The 16,658-nt window shown below is 52.4% G+C and overlaps 2 protein-coding genes and 3 long non-coding RNA genes across 7 annotated transcripts in view; 3 read left to right on the top strand and 2 right to left on the bottom strand.

Moving 5' to 3' along the window:
- Nucleotides 1–1,095, bottom strand: part of LOC107143932 (myosin-6) — an 18,033-nt gene extending 16,938 nt beyond the window's left edge. Inside the window, exons 1-2 of one of the 2 annotated variants that reach the window (XM_048798804.1) lie at nt 1,006–1,095; nt 239–262 (exon numbers count right to left, since the gene is read on the bottom strand). The gene's annotated coding sequence lies outside the window, so the exon portion shown is untranslated. Of the gene's footprint in view, nt 1–238; nt 263–1,005 lie in introns of those variants that run through there. The other variant, XM_015487762.2, reaches the window with a different exon arrangement.
- A 1,924-nt stretch (nt 1,096–3,019) lies between these two features.
- On the top strand, nt 3,020–5,963 carry LOC125615273. The gene is made up of 3 exons (XR_007345858.1): nt 3,020–3,126; nt 3,212–3,286; nt 5,833–5,963. It is a non-coding gene; the product is annotated as an uncharacterized LOC125615273 (long non-coding RNA).
- The window catches only part of LOC107147983 (myosin-7), a 22,443-nt gene continuing 11,031 nt past the window's right edge, over nt 5,247–16,658 (bottom strand). Inside the window, exons 22-39 of the mRNA XM_015492574.2 lie at nt 15,874–16,116; nt 15,549–15,725; nt 14,599–14,744; nt 13,294–13,384; nt 12,188–12,577; nt 11,828–11,954; nt 11,530–11,648; nt 10,641–10,837; nt 9,913–10,096; nt 9,562–9,727; nt 9,283–9,407; nt 8,421–8,729; nt 8,009–8,212; nt 7,764–7,889; nt 7,382–7,657; nt 6,202–6,297; nt 5,945–6,079; nt 5,247–5,380 (exon numbers count right to left, since the gene is read on the bottom strand). Of these exons, the coding sequence (XP_015348060.1) occupies nt 5,363–5,380; nt 5,945–6,079; nt 6,202–6,297; nt 7,382–7,657; nt 7,764–7,889; nt 8,009–8,212; nt 8,421–8,729; nt 9,283–9,407; nt 9,562–9,727; nt 9,913–10,096; nt 10,641–10,837; nt 11,530–11,648; nt 11,828–11,954; nt 12,188–12,577; nt 13,294–13,384; nt 14,599–14,744; nt 15,549–15,725; nt 15,874–16,116 (3,129 nt within the window). The 3' untranslated portion in view covers nt 5,247–5,362. The remainder of the gene's footprint in view (nt 5,381–5,944; nt 6,080–6,201; nt 6,298–7,381; nt 7,658–7,763; nt 7,890–8,008; nt 8,213–8,420; nt 8,730–9,282; nt 9,408–9,561; nt 9,728–9,912; nt 10,097–10,640; nt 10,838–11,529; nt 11,649–11,827; nt 11,955–12,187; nt 12,578–13,293; nt 13,385–14,598; nt 14,745–15,548; nt 15,726–15,873; nt 16,117–16,658) is intronic.
- LOC125615271 lies at nt 9,651–12,117 on the top strand. 2 transcript variants are annotated; one of them, XR_007345856.1, is made up of 3 exons: nt 9,651–9,779; nt 10,936–11,087; nt 11,727–12,117. It is a non-coding gene; the product is annotated as an uncharacterized LOC125615271 (long non-coding RNA). The 2 variants fall into 2 exon arrangements; XR_007345855.1 differs by having other exon boundaries at nt 9,699–9,832.
- LOC125615272 overlaps nt 14,642–16,658 on the top strand; it is a 4,288-nt gene continuing 2,271 nt past the window's right edge. Inside the window, exon 1 of the long non-coding RNA XR_007345857.1 lies at nt 14,642–14,778. This is a non-coding gene — a long non-coding RNA (uncharacterized LOC125615272). The remainder of the gene's footprint in view (nt 14,779–16,658) is intronic.

Genomic DNA, 16,658 nt, shown 5'->3' with positions numbered 1-16,658 from the left:
TAGATTTGTATAAGAGACATCCCCTGTCCTGTCCTGGGAGTTCTGCTTTCCTTGCCCTCCGAGGTCACCTGAAGGTGGATTTCAAAAAGGGGTTTCTGTAGGTTTGGGTTGACTTGAGTTTGCCAAGGGAAGGTGCTAAGCTGCTTAGGGGAGAGACGGAGGACCCTAGTCCAGTGACCTGGCAGGAGAAACCTGATCTGCTGTTTACAGAGGAAGTGTGGGGGGGGGGGGTTCTCACCTGGTTATCTCTTCTCAGAGAATCCTGAAGAGTTGGGACCACAGGTGGAGCGAGGCAGCCCAGAGGTGCAACAGGATAGAGAGAAGAACAGACAGGAGAATGAACAAGAGATGCAGGCCAGCTGGGAAGAGGAGACTTGACCCAGAGAGCCAGACTGAGCAGAAGAGATCAAAACAAGGAGTGAGGCAGAAAGGGAGAATGAAAGCAAAACAGACGCAAAGGGGCTGGGGGCGCGGCTCAGGGGTTGAGCACTTGCCTAGCATGCCACCAAACTCCAGCATTGGGATGGGGTGGGGGTGGGGAGAGGGAGAGAGAGAGAAAGAGAAAGGAAAAAAAAAAAGGGCGAAGAGTTAGTAAAAGCGTGAGCCATGACATGTGGACACGGAGTGAGACACAGAGAGGCAGATTAGAACACAGCCAAGAGGGAAGGGCCAGGGAGAGAGCAGGTAGAGAAGCACCATCTAGACAAGGACTGGTAAAGACCAAGAAGCCTGATAAGATCAGGACCAAGGGAAGGAAAACACCCAAAGGAGGGGAAGGAGGCAGCGTGTGCAAGACTCAGAAAGGTGCAGGAAGAGAAATGGAGTCTGAGAAGAAAGAGGGCTGGTGTTGCAGTAGAAACACACTCTTGAAGGGAACTTCCTAAGCTGGAGGAAGGCAGCTGTAAAAGAACCCGTGGACCCGCACCCTACTCCCAGGAAGACAGGAGCCCTCGAGGGGAGCTGTCTGCACCGGCTGCAGAGCCCTCATCCCAAACTCCCTCTTACCTGTGTCGGACGAGTCTCTGTGTATCCACAGAGCTCTGGTTCCTTTATATCTCACTTCCCCCACCCTGCTGCCTAAATTTGGAGTCCTTCCGGAGGGACCCTCTCCTCCCACCTCTCTTGCCTCCTGGCTCCTCCTCCCTTGATCCCTTTGGCTCTGAAGGTGACAGGAGGACAGCAGGGCCCCCAGGTTTGCCCATGAAAGGTTCGTTGCCCCAGCCCCTCTGGTCCAGGGCCTTTTTTTAGTCCTTGGACACATTCCTCCCCTCCAAAGGGCTGATGGGCAGATAGTGAGAAGACAGGACCATTTCGCACCACCTCCCCCATCCACCATGGCCTTTACCTCAGTTATTTTTAATCTGAAGGGTGAGTTGAACACACTGGGCGAGGGTCACCTTCTCTTGCAGGACAAATACTTGTCCCCTATCCCTCAGTCACAGGCCCCCCTCCTTGGTTCCCTACCCTCTGCTTTCTACATTGCCTGTCTTCACACAGCCTCAGGCTGAGAGCATCTCCCTACTCTCTCAAACCTGGAGTCCCACAGTTCTGGGGTCTGGGGGCTAGAACCAGGATGCCCAGAGAGGACATCAGCTCCCTGACTCAGTTTCCCTTCATCAGGAAAAGAATTTCTGTCCTGCCCTTACTCTGCCCAAAATGCTCTGCTTGGTTTCTATCCCTCAAGTCTCCAGCCAGGTGTTCTCTAGAGAACTTGAGGCTGCCTTGATTTGGGGGCACATCTGGGGCTCCCACCCCACTCCTGGTGCTTCTGGTACAGTGGCTGTCATCCAGCTCCCTCATACAGTGAGGTTTCTCCCACACAGCCTCAGGCAGACTTGCACAGAGACCTACAGTCTAGTACCTTCACATATAGACTTGACCAGCCATAAGTCCATGGCCATTTTCAGCCATACACATGCAGATTTTTCACTTACCCACTTAAGCTTGCAGATTTCCCTTCTTGCTTTTATGCACATTAATGCACACATTTGCCCACCAACATTTGCACACATAGGTTTTTACTGTCCCACTGCCATCCTTCGTTCCTGGTGGAGAGGTCAGAGGCATTAATCCTGGGGCCTGAGGGAGGAGGGGTGGGGGTGGGGGGCTGCTCCCTTCCGCCTCTCTGTGCTGCCAGAGGATGCAGGTGCTGCTGAGGATGGCTGGGGCGCCTGGCAGTCCTGGGGATTTACACCAGCTGGGCCCCAGGCTCTGCATTCCAAGGGTGTGGGGCTCTGCAGACGGCCCTCCACCCCAGGTAGAACTCTGGTGTCCCCTCCCAACCTTTCTGGAGCCCATACTCACATGGCTTTCTTCATGACGTCCTTAAGTGTCCAGGCCCTCAAGGCACCCCTCCCCATCCTCCAGTGTCGCCACCTCTCAGAGGCTGTAGGTATTGGGTCTTCAACAGGCCGTGCCTGTTATGACTAAGTGGACATTGTGTTCAGGAAACAAAGCCAGACTCCCCTGCTCTGGCTTTCCCCTACACCCTCACACCCAGGAACAATCTCCCAGCTCCCCCCTCCCACGCCATCTACTATCACCTCTCAATATAGCTCTAGGGTGTGGAGGTGGGTAGGACAGACAGGGGTCAGCCTCTCTGGGTAGGAGCACTCTCCATTAAAGATGTGACTTCCCCCCAAGGTCATCAACCCCCTAGGACACTTCACTGCCCCATTATGGGGATCAAGAACATACATCTCCCACCAGGGGAAATATTACCCTGTATTCAGTGTCCTTGAAGGGACCTGAGTTGATCCCACATCCCCATCTTCTGCAGGTGCATATGCCAAATTGTTATTCCCAGGGGATGCAGGCCACCTGTTCCCAGCTTTAGGTCACTCAAGGTGCCAGTATGCAAACTGGGGGTTAGCCCATGACCCAGTGCGTCACTGCCTGCTTCCCATGGCCCTGGGGACATGATAAGGGGCTGAGAACACCAGGTCAGGTTGGGTCAGGTCCAGGTGACAAAGACCAGGCTCTGTCCTCAGGGAACTCAGTGCACCGAGCATGCCAAACTTGGTATAGGTATGGATGGGAAGGGTGAAGGTGGGCAGGCGGTTCCTGTTTCTCCTATGGAAGGAGGAAGAAGGAAGGAGTTAACTTGGCTCCTGGCTCTACCCCCCTGTATGGTCTGGTTTGCCCTCCTCCTCCTTTGCTGGGCCCCCTCCTCTTTCCTGGCTCTCACATACTCTTCTCCATCTTTCTTCAGCTGCTTCCTAAACCAGCTCTGCATTCTGCTGGGAGTCCTGGAGTGTGCAGGCACAGGAGAGAGCCTCCAGCACAGGTGAGGGGGACCAGGAGGCAGGCTCTCCTTGGCGTGGGTAGCCCCTTTTCTGCCTGGTTCCCTGTGTCTGTCTGTCTGTCCCTGTGTCTGACCTTTCTTTCCCTCTGCCTGGTTTCCCATCTCAAAGTCAGCCCAGGCTTCTGCTTCTTCTGGGCCCATGTCTGCCTGTCTTGGGGTCTGACATGAGGTTTGCCCTGTCTAGGTCAACCTCTTAGAGCTCTCAGCCTGTATCTGCCTTTACATCTTGTTCTGGTTCCTCATCTACCTCTCTCCTGCTTATTCTCCTCCTTGGTTTTCCTGACTCTTGCATCTGAAGGTGACCAAGGATTCTTCCCTTCACCCACTGTCACTTCCTGCTCTTTGAGCTTCTCTGTGTGAGGCTCCCCTCATTTCCTCTTCTCACCCATCCCCTCTCAACCTCCTCCTTCCCCCAGAGACTCAACCTGGGGCCTGCCCTTGACTTTGCTATCTGTACCCAGACTGGCAGTCTTAGCAGCATCTATAACTCTTGCTCTATTAGGTTCTAGATCTTAGATTCCCATAACTTTTCCATGTATTTCCATCTTCAAACGTGTCTTTCTTTTTCTCTACTCATCTCTTCATTACTCTCCAAGTCTGTTCCTAGGAAGGGGAGAAGTGAAGAGGGAGCCAAGAGGAAGCTGAGAGGGCTTGGGTTCCTTCTAAGGCTTCCTCATGTCTGGTCTCTCTTTTTTCCCCATTTCCACTGCTCATGCTGTCCCTGGGTTCTCCTTCTCTCTTGACAGTACCCCCTCAGCCCTTTCCTTTTCCCATCCCTGTGCCCTTTAAATGCCCTCCCCTCACCTGCTATTTTCAATACTGCTGTCCCCTCCTCCATGGCATAGTGCCCTTGCTCTGACTGCTTCACTTAGTGCTCAGAGTCCAGGGAGGACTGGGGAACAGGAGCTGGCTGTGCATGGAGTATGTGTGTCCAGAGGTGGGGGTGAGGGATATTCAGTCCAAGGCTGACCAGGTTCCCAGAGGAGCTAAGGGTCCCATTGTCTCTCAGGCCCACAGTCCCAGGCCCACCCTAAACAGCCCAGCTGTGGCAGTAACTCCAAGAAGGCTGGGCTTGCTTTCTTGAAGGGGCCCTTTCTCCTTCCTCCACCTCCCAACCCTCCAGGGACCTGTACCTTCCCTCCTCCTCAGAGTCTTGCCTATTGGCCTTCCCTAGTCCCTCCTCTACTCCTTCCTCTGCCTACTTCCTCTTAAGAAAGCTTGCCATGCATGGGCCAAAGAACCCCATCTCCCAGCAGCTGCTTAAGGGCAAGGCCTTGAGAATGGAAGTTACAGTGGGGAAATAAGGGAGAAGAAAGGAGTACCTGGAATATGGGGCTGAGCCCTGGGACGAGAGAGAGAAGAAAGATAGCTATACTGAGGGTGCTTTTCTCCTGGCTGCGGTAGGGAGAGGCCTAGGCCCTGTGAGGGATGGTGTTGGAAGGGTTCGTGGACTACAGCCATGTAGAGGCTGTGTTCTCTGAGACATGCCAGGGGCTGCGGCATAGAGGGCCATCACTTCAACAGCCTGCGTGGCCCACACCTCTGTGTGGCACTGGTCAGCCCCTTCACACTAAACCTCCTCCCCATGGCCCAGATCCAGATAATACCAGTGTCGGATGGTGTTGACTGGGGCTGAGGTGTAGGACTCAGTGTGTTCTAGGTGAGATTTAGGAGTTTCCCTAAAGTTCCTTTTACCCTAAGGGATGCTAGACCAAGAAGAGGGCTGGAAGAACAGGTGTCCCCCCTCTGTTGATTTGGCTGGGTGGGGAAGAAGATTCCATGGGCCAGTTCTGCTGCTAGGAGGGTTCAGAGCCTCACAGACTCCATGGAGAAGCCTCCTAGCCTGACTTTTGAAGCTGCCCCTCCTCCTCTAGAACCCTACCCCACTCCCATCTGGGCCCCATGGCTGTCAGGCAGTGAAGAACAGTCTAGAGGCAGGATCTCAGCTTCAAGGAAAATTGCTTTATTCTGCATCCTCCCAAGGGGCTCTTATAAAAGGCGCTGTGTCTGGGTCTTCATTGGCACCCCCAGGACTGGATAGATCAAGATGTGGCAAAGCTATTCCTCATTCAAGCCCTTTTGAAAAAAAGAAAAAAACAACAAACAAACAAAGTCCAAATTAGCTCTGGAGAGACAGGCATTGTGGGCAGGGGGCACAGAAAACAAAGGTGAGACCAGGGCATGGATGGAAACCCTGAGGTGGGTTTCCACTATGAGTGGGAGGGGGGAGTTCTGGAGGGTCGAGCTCTGGGGTGGGCCAGAGGGAAGCTTCCTGGATGAGGACAAGGTGGTACTCTGGGATGTCCTTCTGATGCTTGAGTGGCAAAGTCAGAGGCCACTCATGTGGGAGGGAAATGAATCTAGCAGTTGGGGGGAGGGATTGGAATATATTGGGTGTAGGTAAGTTGGGGTGTTGTAGGCTGGATGACCATCCTAGGGCTGGGATTTACAGGTCATTGAAAGTTAGAATCTTAGAAATCACAGGGAACTCAATTGTGTTGGCTTCTGGGGCTTTCTGGTTCAATTAGGGAATAAATGAAAAGGAGGCAGCCATGGGTGTGTGGGTGCTCTATCTGAGGCTGGAGGAGCAGGTGCACCTGCTGTTGGAGGCAACAAGTGCAGCTCAGGGGAGGGACCCACCTTGGTGCCAATGTCACGGCTCTTGGCCCGAAGCTTGTTGACCTGGGACTCAGCGATGTCGGCCCGTTCCTCTGCCTCATCCAGCTCGTGCTGCACCTTGCGGAACTTGGACAGGTTGGTGTTGGCCTGCTCCTCCTATGGGGAGTTGGGGGATGTGAGGATGAGGTAAGACGGGGCCTGGGCTCTCATTCTCCAAAGAAGGGGGCCAGCTTCCCTTGGTCCCTCCTCCAGGCCTTGACCCCAGCAGGGTCACTCACCGCCTCCTCAGCCTGGCGCTTGTAGGCCTTGACTTTGAGCTGTAGCTTGTCCACCAGGTCCTGTAGCCGCAGCAGGTTCTTCCTATCCTCTTCAGTCTAGGGGTCAAGGGTGGCAGGAGTGAGGCTGGTACAGTCATTAGGGGCAGCATCCTACCTCCAGCTTCTCTTGTCTTCTTTATCCTGAATGTAATATCCTGAACTGATTCTATTTTCTGATCCACACTAAACGCTTGAATTCTCCTTATAGTTTCTTATCCAGAAGTGTGAATATTGCCAGGTGTGATGGTGCATGCCTGTAATCTCAGTATCTCTGGAAGCTGAGGCAGAGTTGTGAGTTCAAAGCCAGCCTCAGCAATTTAGCAAGGCCTTAAGCAACTCAGCAAGACCCTGTCTCTAAATAAAATATAAAAAGGGCTGGGGATTTGGCTCAGTGGTTAAGTGCCCCTAGGTTCAATCCCCAGTACCAAAAAAGAAAAGATATATTTTAAATGATGTGTACCAGGAAGGAATACAAGGAATGGATGGTGGGATTCCTGAAATCATGCCCTAAATTGTGTGTGTGTGTACTCTTCTATGGAGCAGGCTCATGAAGGTCAGGACCTCATAGAGGATAAACTCCCTGGCTCTGGAGCTCAGGAGTGACTTTGGGGATGTGAGCATGATGGAATTTCCTGAGCTGCAATGGAGTGATTTAATCTAGGTTAAGGACAAAGTGTATTTACAGGAATGGTGACATACTGGATTGGTAGAGAAACGAATTCTAATTGAGAGTCTGATTTTAGAACCATGGAAATCTGGAGGGTACTGTCCTGAGTAACTAAAACTTTGAGATTTGTTTGAAAGGCTTTGGTGTGGCTTTGGTATCTTTTGGGGTGAGCGAGGCTACACATTTGTTTCCCGGGGAGCTGTGCTGGGTGAGCCCTGTCTGGACCCCTGGGTGTATCCCCAAGGTATGGGTTGAGGGTGCATGTTGAGGTGGTGCACACAGGCTAGGAAACTCAGAGACTGATGTGTGGGCCTGGGGACACCCTGGTGAGGCAGGGCTAGGCAGAGTGAAATAGGGCAGCCAGGGGCTGCACTCAAGCCTTGCCCCAGAAAAGGTAAAAACAAACACTTCATTCCCTTGGGTGCTTGTCACTGTGGCTTAGTGCAAGGGCTAGAGTCACTGCCCTGCCCGCACCTGGTAGGTGAGCTCCTTGATGCGCCGCTCACTCTTCCTCATGCCCTTCACTGACTCTGCATTGCGCTTCTGCTCCACCTCCAGCTCATTCTCCAGCTCCCGCACCCGGGCCTCCAGCTTCTGCAGCTGCTTTTTGCCACCCTTGAGGGCGATCTGCTCAGCCTCGTCCAGCCGGTGCTGCAGGTCCTTGATGGTCTGCTCCATGTTCTTCTTCATGCGCTCCAGGTGGGCGCTTGTGTCCTGCTCCTTCTTCAGCTCCTCTGCCATCATGGCAGCCTGTGCACAGGAAAGCAGGGTACATGGTGTGGTCAAGTCTTCACACCCTCACTGCCTAGCCCAGGGGACATGGGCCTGGAGTGGGTGAGCAGGGTGGGGGACTCACATCTGTGATGGCCTTCTTGGCCTTCTCCTCGGCATTCCTGCACTCCTGCACTGCCTCCTCCACTTCAGTCTGGAGCTGGGAGAGGTCTGCATCCATCTTCTTTTTCTGGTTGATGAGGCTGGTGTTCTGGGGTGGGTGGGGGACAGAGCAGGAAAGGCATTGAGCATCCCTGTGTGGCTCCTGACCTTACCAGCTGAGTCCTGCAGCCCCTGCTCTATCCAGGAATGCACAGGGGTGCTGTCTACCTGGGAGTGCAGCAGCTGCACCCGCTCGCTGGTCTCAATCAGTTCCTGCTCAGCCAGCTTCCGTGACCGCTCAGTCTGCTCCACCACGGCCCGAAGCTCCTCCAGCTCAGCCTGGAGCAGATTGTTGCGCCTCTCCACGATGGCGATGTTCTCCTTCAGGTCATCATTGGCGCGGACTGCGTCATCCAGCTGGATCTGGGTGTCCTGAGGGTTAGAAGAATAAGCATGAGATTGAGAGATGGCCTCAGTGTCTTCACAAGGCCCTTACGAGCAGTAGCTTAGCAGGGACCTGATAAAGGTCTCTGCAATGACCGAGGGCAGGAGGGGGCTGGTGTCCCCTTAAAAAGGACCCATGGAAGCCAATCCCCTTTCTGGATGAGGTGACCTCCTACTTCCAAGAGTCTCTATGTACCTTCAACAAGCTCTGGAGACTCTTGACTTGCTTCTGAGCTTCAGCAGCCATGCGGTTGGCATGGCTGAGCTGGATCTCCATCTCATTGAGGTCGCCCTCCATCTTTTTCTTCACCCGCAGGGCCTCATTGCGGCTGCGTGTCTCTGCATCCAGGGAGGTCTGCAGCGAGTCCACCACCCGCAGGTGGTTGCGCTTGGCCTGCTCCATCTCCTCGTCCTTCTCTGCCAGCTTCCGCTCAATCTCTGCCTTGATCTGGTTGAACTCCAGCTGGGCTCGAAGGATCTTGCCCTCCTCATGCTCCAGGGAGGCCTGGGAGGAGGGTGGGGAGAGAGGTCTGAGGCTGACAGTTAGTGCCCAGGGTGTGTGTGGTGGGCTTCTGTCCACAAACCATGGATATAGAGAGTGTGAGAATGATGTAAGTGACTCAGTCAGAGAAGGAGAAAGAAGAAGGAAGAAAGAGAATGTACCAGGCAAATGAAAACAAGCCTAAGAAAAGGTGATTCAGGCCCTCACAGTGGAGAGCCAGGCATGAAGACAAAGAGGAAAATGAAGAGAAAGGTGTTGCCAAGGAAACGGAGGCAATCAGGCACAGAGTGTTAAAAACACAAAGAGGCAGGCAGAGGCGGGAGGGGAGGTGAGTGGAAATGGGAACTCATCTAGGGTACAATAAGTGAAATGTTTGCATGGAGTTGAGCGGTCCCACATGCATTCTTTCCCCAAATATTTTTTGAGTGCCTGCTATGAGCCAGGCACTGTCCTGATGGGTCAGTGTGCAAAACAGACCAAGGGGAGATGAGAGCAGAGACTGCAGCCATGAGTTTGGCCTCTGCCACCCCTTCCCCACCCCACCCTATGCACCCACCTCAGCCTCCTCCAGGGCTGACTGCAGCTCCAGCTTCTCAGCCTCTAGCTGCTTGCGGACTTTCTCCAGCTCGTGGATACTCTTTCCACTTGAACCCAGCTGCTCAGTCAGGTCAGAGATCTCCTCTGTGTGAAGGACATGTGACTCAGTTGGGGACTGCTGTGGTCCAAAACGGGCTGGAGGCATGTCTCTTTGCTTAGGCCACCTTTGGGGTCCCTGGGCAGACCCTCCATGGGGACATTGCACATGTAGACCCTCCCTGCCTTGGGGCCAGCTCACCCTGCAGGTTCTTGTTCTCCCTCTTGAAGGTCTCCAGGTGCTCCAGCGACTCCTCATAGGCATTCTTGAGCTTGAAGAGCTCAGTGCTGAGGGAACGAGCCTCCTTCTGCGAAGACTCCAGCTCGGACTGTGACTCCTCATACTTCTGCTTCCACTCGGCCAGGATCTGCAAGGGACAAGGCTCACTGTGCAGCCTCCGCATCCAGTCCCATGTCCAGGTGCTTCCAGGCCCCTTGCCTGGGCTCAGCCTTCCTCCCCTGCCTCCGAGGAGGTGGGCTCTGGCCTTGCACTGGTACCATGCCTGTGGCCCTCCAGACCTGCACACTGGCTGTGGCCCCACCCATGACCCACCTTGTCAAAGTTCCTCTGCTTCTTGTCCAGGGCCGCGGCGGCAGCGTTAGAGCGCTCCACGTCCACCATCAGGTCCTCGATCTCGTTCTGCAGCCGGTGCTTGGTCTTCTCCAGGGAAGAGCACTTGGCGTTGACGGCCTCCACGGCCTCCTCTGCATCCTGTAGCCTCTGGGCCAGCTTCTTCCTGCCCAGCGAAGGGTGGGAGAGGATGAGGAAGAACGAGGGTGTAGATTTGGACAAGAGAAAACAACATGAACCGTTCAGAAGATAACCTTGAAAACTTAGAAGTAGTGTTCAGAGAAGCCTAAAGACAGGCCCCAGGGACTGAGAACTGGGCAGGCAGAGTATCTCAGTGGCAGGCGTGGAAGACCTGCAGCACCTGGGAGGGGTGGGGGTGGTGTCCCTCTGTCCCTAGACAAGCCTCTCGGCTGTGATGTGGAGGGGGCGTGGGCTTCTGCAGACCCTCCCCTCCCACACCACAGTGCCCCGCCCCATGGGAGCACTCAGCCCTCAGACAAACCTTTTGTTCGTCTTATATTCGGATGAGAAACATAACGCGAGCAAAAAGCTTCCCCGAGAGGAGCAGGAGGTGGGGCTGGGGCAGGGTCCTCCTCTATTGTCAAACACTAGCTAAACATCCCCTGTGTGGAAGCTACTAAGAAGAGGACTTGGCAGAAAGTCCTGACCTCAAAGGGGCTTCAGCCAGAGGCCAGCTGATTGGGACTCACTTGGCCTCCTCCAGCTCCTCTGTTCTCTGGATGGCATCTGTCTCATACTTGGTCCTCCACTGGGCCACCTCTGAGTTGGCCTTGGATAGGACACGCTGCAGCTCAGCCTTGGCCTCTGTCTCTTCCTCATACTGTTCCCGCAGCAGGTCACAGTCATGCCGGGCCGACTGCAGTGCATGGGCCAGGGCGTTCTTGGCCTGGGGAGAGGTGGACACCAGAAGCAGGGTCAGCTTCATCCATGAGGCAACACCAGCCCTTGCCCATCTCCTCACGCCAATCTCAACTTGCTCCCTAGGCTTCCCCAGTGGACCTGGCACATTTTGCTGAGTATTAATAACAATGAGCGCCAGTACCATGGCAGCCATCTCACCACTGCAACTTATGGGGGAAAGAGAGACTCAGAGAGGTCAGGAGGTTTCCCCAAGATCACCAGGCTATACGAGGCAGGTTAGTATAGAGCTCTGGTGATTCTTTAACTCAGATTCTTTCCCTTTTTTCATAAACTCAGCAAAGTGCTAGGAAAAGGTCCAGTTTAGTGTCTTTCTTCAGTTTTCAGATGGTCCCACTAATCCCAGGACCCATTCACGAAGTCCCTGCATCCCATACCTATGCCCAGCCAAGGCCATAACCTGCCTCCCTACTTTATTTTCTTGCCACCTCTTCACCCCCTATCTTCCACCCAGGGATGGCAGCAGAGAGGTTCAGGGCCCTGGCCTGGGAAATGGAGTTAGAAAGCATGTGGTTGGGTTTGGGTTATTATTTCTTTTGGGGATTCTCAGACACTAGAGGATAGACAGCAAGCTTCATTCTTGGGAAAGGAAGGGATGCAGATGCAAGGCCAGTTGGTGTGCCTCTTGCTTGGGCCTGGTTGCCGGAGTCCAGGCCTCACCTTAACCTCCTCCTCCAGCTGCCTCTTGAGGTCCTCCAGCTGTTGGGTGTAGGTGAGCTTGCCTCGGGTCAGCTGGGAGATTAGTGCCTCCTTCTCATCCAGCTGCCGGGACAGCTCACCTGGGGAGGCACCAAGGCACTCTCAACTCTTGAAAGTCAGCCATTCCTCTCTCTCCCCAACCCCTCCCTAACCCTCAGGTCCCATTTTCTGGAGAGACGCTATGCATGTGCATGTGAAGGGTGTGTGTACCTGAGCCTGCGGTGGCTCAGGAGGCCCAGATACTGGGATCCAGGCTTACCATTCTCAGTCTGCAGCTTGGCCCGCTGGCTGGTGAGGTCATTGACAGAACGCTGGGTCTCCTCAGCCTTGCTTCGATGCTCATTCATCTGGTCCTCTAGGGTCCGGCACATCTTCTCCAGGTTTGCCTGAGAGAGGGATGAACAATGCATGGATGTTGGGGGTGGGGGCTGAAAGGAGTGAAGGGGAGAAATTAAAGGAGAAAAGAAGAGGGAAAGTACGGAAGGGAGGAGGGGATTAGAGAACCATGTAGAAGAAGGCGAGTAGGAAAAGGAGCCATCAAGGAAGAAAGAAAAAAAAGGGGGAAAAGTGGTGATAGGTAGAGGGTCCTGGAGGAGGGGACTGGTGGAGCTGGGCTCACCTTGGCCTTGATGATCTGCTCCATGTTGGAGGTGACATCGTCCAGCTCCAGCTTGAACTCGCTCTTCTCCTTCTCCAGCTTCTGCTTCACCCGCTGCAGGTTGTCGATCTGCTCACCCAGCTCGGCCACACTGTCAGCGTGCTTCTTGCGCAGGGCTGCGGCTGTGGCCTCGTGCTGCAGCGTGGCCTCCTCCAGGTCCCTCCTCATCTTCTGGAACTCGGCCTCTCGCTTCTTGTTCATCTCGATCTGCACAGATGTGGCCCCTCCGGCCTCCTCCAGCCTCTCACTGATCTCCTCCAGCTCTCGGGACAGGTCTGAGCGCAGCTTCTCCACTTTGGCCCTGGCCGTGCGCTCAGCCTCCAGCTCCTCCTCCAGCTCCTCAATGCGTGCCTGGGCCCAGATGTGAAGGGTTTAGACCACCTGCTTGGACCCCTCCATTGGGCCCTCACCCCAAGGCTCTAAGACTCCTAGCCTGCTAGGAACATTAAGTGAGTTTAGCTCTACTAGAGAGGTGGGCATGAAAGCATTTGGGGAAGGTGGCTTGAACAGCAGAGTTAGCCTTCCTTTGGGTGGATGCTATACATTCTCTTTATTGAAAGGAAAGCAGTTGAAGCTTGATCTTAAAGGACAAAGAGGTCTGGGGCATTTAAATCAGTTAAAAAAAAAAAAAAAAAGACCAAAGTTTAAAAGCAGTATCTGTCTTATTAGACAACTGTAGATCTAACTCAGTGTCTGCTGTTGAGATAAGAACCTCAGAGTTCACTGTCGGTGTTGAAAGGCTCTTAACAGTCACCGGTAACAGGGGAAGGCATGGAGACCCAGAAATCTGGAGCGGTCTTCCCATATTCACCCAGCTAAGGCCGAGCTGAGACAGGAAACCAGGATTTCTACCCTCCAGATGTAGACCTTTTCAGGGTCTCTTCTGATGTTTTCCTTGGATCACACAGCCCTTTTAGGGGACACTGTGATAGCTTTGTGTGTCCTTTCATGAACACAAGGTAAGCTCCTATAATTCTCAGGGATGGGACATTCTGCAGGAGGGAAGCAGGGAGGCTGAGAACCAACTCAAAGACTGCAGAGTCCAGCCTAGGCTTTCTAGACCTCACCTGAAGCTCTTTGAGCTTCTTCTGCAGCTGGCTTCCCAGGGCCTGTTCATCTTCAATCCTGGCATTGAGTGCATTCAGCTCAAAGTCCTTCCTGTAGGGAAGAATTGAGGGTGAGGTAAGGCTAGCTGTGCTCTCTAGAGGCCCAATAGCAATCACTGGAGATTACAATGAAACAAATAGAGAATAGATTTAATCAGAAAATTGTCCAGGGGTATGTAGGATCCCTGAACACCTGCCATAGGATTGAAGTCCAACAATAATGTAGTGGGAATAGCCTGGTAAACTGGGCTCTGTGGGTCTTTCCTCTCTTTTTTTCTTCCATCTGAAAAATGAGAAGATTGGACTAGCTTATTTTTAGTTTGTCGTTGTTACTTTGGACAACTTGTTAACCTTTATGAGCCTTAGTTTCCTTGGTAGGACTCAAGATACCATCTTTAAAATGTGGCTGAAGACGGCTGGGGAGGCTGAAGCAGGGGGATCATAAGTTCAAAGCCAACCTCAGCAACTTAGAGAGGCACTAAGCAACTTGGAAAGACCCTGTCTTTAAATAAATTATAAAAAGTTCTGTGGATGTGGCTCAGTGTAAGTGCCTCTGGGTTCAATCCCCAGTACCAAAAAAAAAAAAAAAAAAAAAAAAAGGTGGCTGAGGAACTAATGGAGTCCTAGATTGATTCATTCATTCAGTAAATTCTGCACCTGGGAAAGTGAGAATACCCCTGTGCAAACACAAGTTGAGGTACCATAAGATCCTCAGGTATCAAAATATGTTCTATAACTCACCATTCACCAAGTCTGGAAGGTGGGTGTGTATACTTTGGGAGGATTTGAAATAATTGGGACCACAAGTTACTCAGAAAAAGAAATGAACTGGCCCCTCCACTTCTTGGGCATGTGGGCAGACTCATTTCTTTGTAGCTTTCTGGGTTCTCTCTGAAAAACCTAAAGGGACTTTCCTGAGAGATCTTGTGTGACGGCTTCCTCCACGTCAAGGAACTGATCTCAAATAGAATCATGTACAAAAGGGACCAAGCACTTGTTTTCATCCCTACTGAGTGCCCCATAAGAAGAAAGGGCTTGAGGGATCCAGGTAAAACTTTTTGCCAGGGAGGACAACAAGACCCTGATGTATGGGTCTTGGGGAGCACAGCCCTCTTCCAGGGGACCTTTGCTGAAGTTTAAGCGTCTTGTTATGGACGCTACCTGAGGGCGTTGCCTCTCAGGTTGGGTGTCAGCTTGTCTTGCTATGGGCAGAGCAGGCTGTAGGGCTGGGGAGGAGGAAAGGTAGTGAGGAGCAGAACATTGTACTTTTTTAGCCGCTCATCTAGCTGCTGCTTGTCATTCTCCAGGTCCATGATGCTCTCTTGGGTCAGCTTCAGGTCACCCTCCAGTTTCCTCTTCGCTCGCTCCAGATCCATGCGCACCTTCTTCTCCTGCTCCAAGGATCCCTCCAGCTGGTGAAGACAAGGCCCAGCCATGCCCCATGAGGTCAGGCACCTGACTTGGTGATTTTGTAGCTCAGTTACTCCACATTTGGGGAATCTTAGGGGAGCATCCAAGACTTGGAAAAACTTCCCCAGAGTGGGCCAAATGTTCCCAGGGATTGTGAGAGCACCTACCACGGAGAGACTGCTGGACACATATTTAAGGAATGAAGGAATGATTGTGGGACAAAACCTCAAAGCTATATTCATTCATTCAGCATCGTATAAGCACTTACTGTTGCCAGGCTGTGTGCTAGGCTCTGCAGACACAAGTGTCTGTATAAGTTCCTGTCTAAAGGGAGCTCTCAGTCTTGAGCTATGACAGATATTTAAATAAGTATAAAGTGAGAGGACATCCATAGGCCATATATACCCATCTGAGAGAACAGTGATCACTCATGATCAGATCTGCCAAAAATATCAGAAGTGAAAGGATCCTCCTTGAGGAGCCTCACAAAATTCTCAAAGACATGTATCATAGTCTTACCAGAAGTCCCCTAAATCCTGTGGTCAAAGGAAGAGATATATGGGCTTAAAACTAAATTAAATAAGAAAGTCCATCTCTATCATTGATCATATCAGTGGGATTAGATGCATAATTCAGAATGGATCAACCTCTTCGTTTCCTTTTTCCAGTTTCCTTCAGGAAGGTATCAGGAGAGTGAACTTCCTCCAACACTTCCCTCCCAAAATACACACACAGCCACACAACCACACCCTTCGAACACAGATGGACATTTTATATCTAGACCCTGTCACTCTGAGTCTACTTACATCATCCACCTGCTGCTCCAGCTTGACCTTGGCTTTGGTCAGGGTGTTGACCTTGTCCTCCTCAGCCTGAAGGTCATCCAGGGCCTGCTGGTGGGCCTCTTGCAGAGCTTTCTTCTCCTTGGTCAGTTTGGCAATGATCTCATCCAGCCCAGCCATCTCCTCTGTGAGGTTCTTCACCTGTCAATCCCAAATCCCAGCCCCTTTAAGGTCAAAGGTCACTGGTCTGGAGACATCTCGGGGGACCGCCATGTTAAGGACCAGGACCACATACTGGCCTGGGAATCCTGAGGAGACCTGGGCTGGAGTCAGAGGGAGCTGCCCTCACCTTGTTCTCTGTTGCGTGCTTCTCTTTCTCCACCTTGGCCAGTGTCAGCTCCAAGTCATCAATGTCCCTTTTGAGCTCAGAGCACTCATCTTCCAGCTTGCGCTTCTTGGCAGTGAGCTCAGCATTCATCTCCTCCTCATCCTCCAGCCTCTCGGTCATCTCCTTCACCTTGGCCTCCAGCTGGATCTTGTTCTTGATCAGCTGGTCGCATCGCTCCTCTGCATCAGCCAGGTTATCTTGTTCCTGAGGGTAAGGCACAGAGGGGAGGTTGTTTAGCAGGCAGAGTCCTTGTCCTCGTGGTTAAATGAAGGGAAAGGTACATCTCTCAAAGAGGAGTGGAGCTCTAAGGTATTCTCAGTTGAGTAGAGTCTTGGAAGGATAGGAAAGGGAAGAGTTTTAGAAAATGTGAGTTGGGAGTATTGGGCAGAGGAGGAGAGAATGAGGAAGCTAGGCATCTTTATTTGTCTCTCTTTCTCTAGACTTCTCCATTGAAGAAAGGGAACTGCATTTGCAGTTGCCAAACACTTTTATGTATTTACAATGCATTGAGATAGGCAGATTTATTCCATTTAGAAATGAAGAAATTGAGGCTCAAAGATGACTTGTGGGCTGGGTGTGGTGGCACACTCCTATAATCCCAGTGACTTGGGAGACTTTAAAAGCCGGTCAGCAATTTAACAAGGCCTAAGCAACTGAGTGAGACCCTGTCTCTAAATAAAATATAAAATAGGACTGGGGATGTGGTTCAGTGGTTAAGTGCCCCTGAGTACAAAAAAAAAAAAAAA

Source organism: Marmota marmota, unplaced genomic scaffold, assembly GCF_001458135.2.
Source record: "Marmota marmota marmota unplaced genomic scaffold, marMar, whole genome shotgun sequence".
Lineage (NCBI taxonomy): Eukaryota > Metazoa > Chordata > Mammalia > Rodentia > Sciuridae > Marmota > Marmota marmota.
This window is presented reverse-complemented; position numbering and strand designations above follow the sequence as displayed.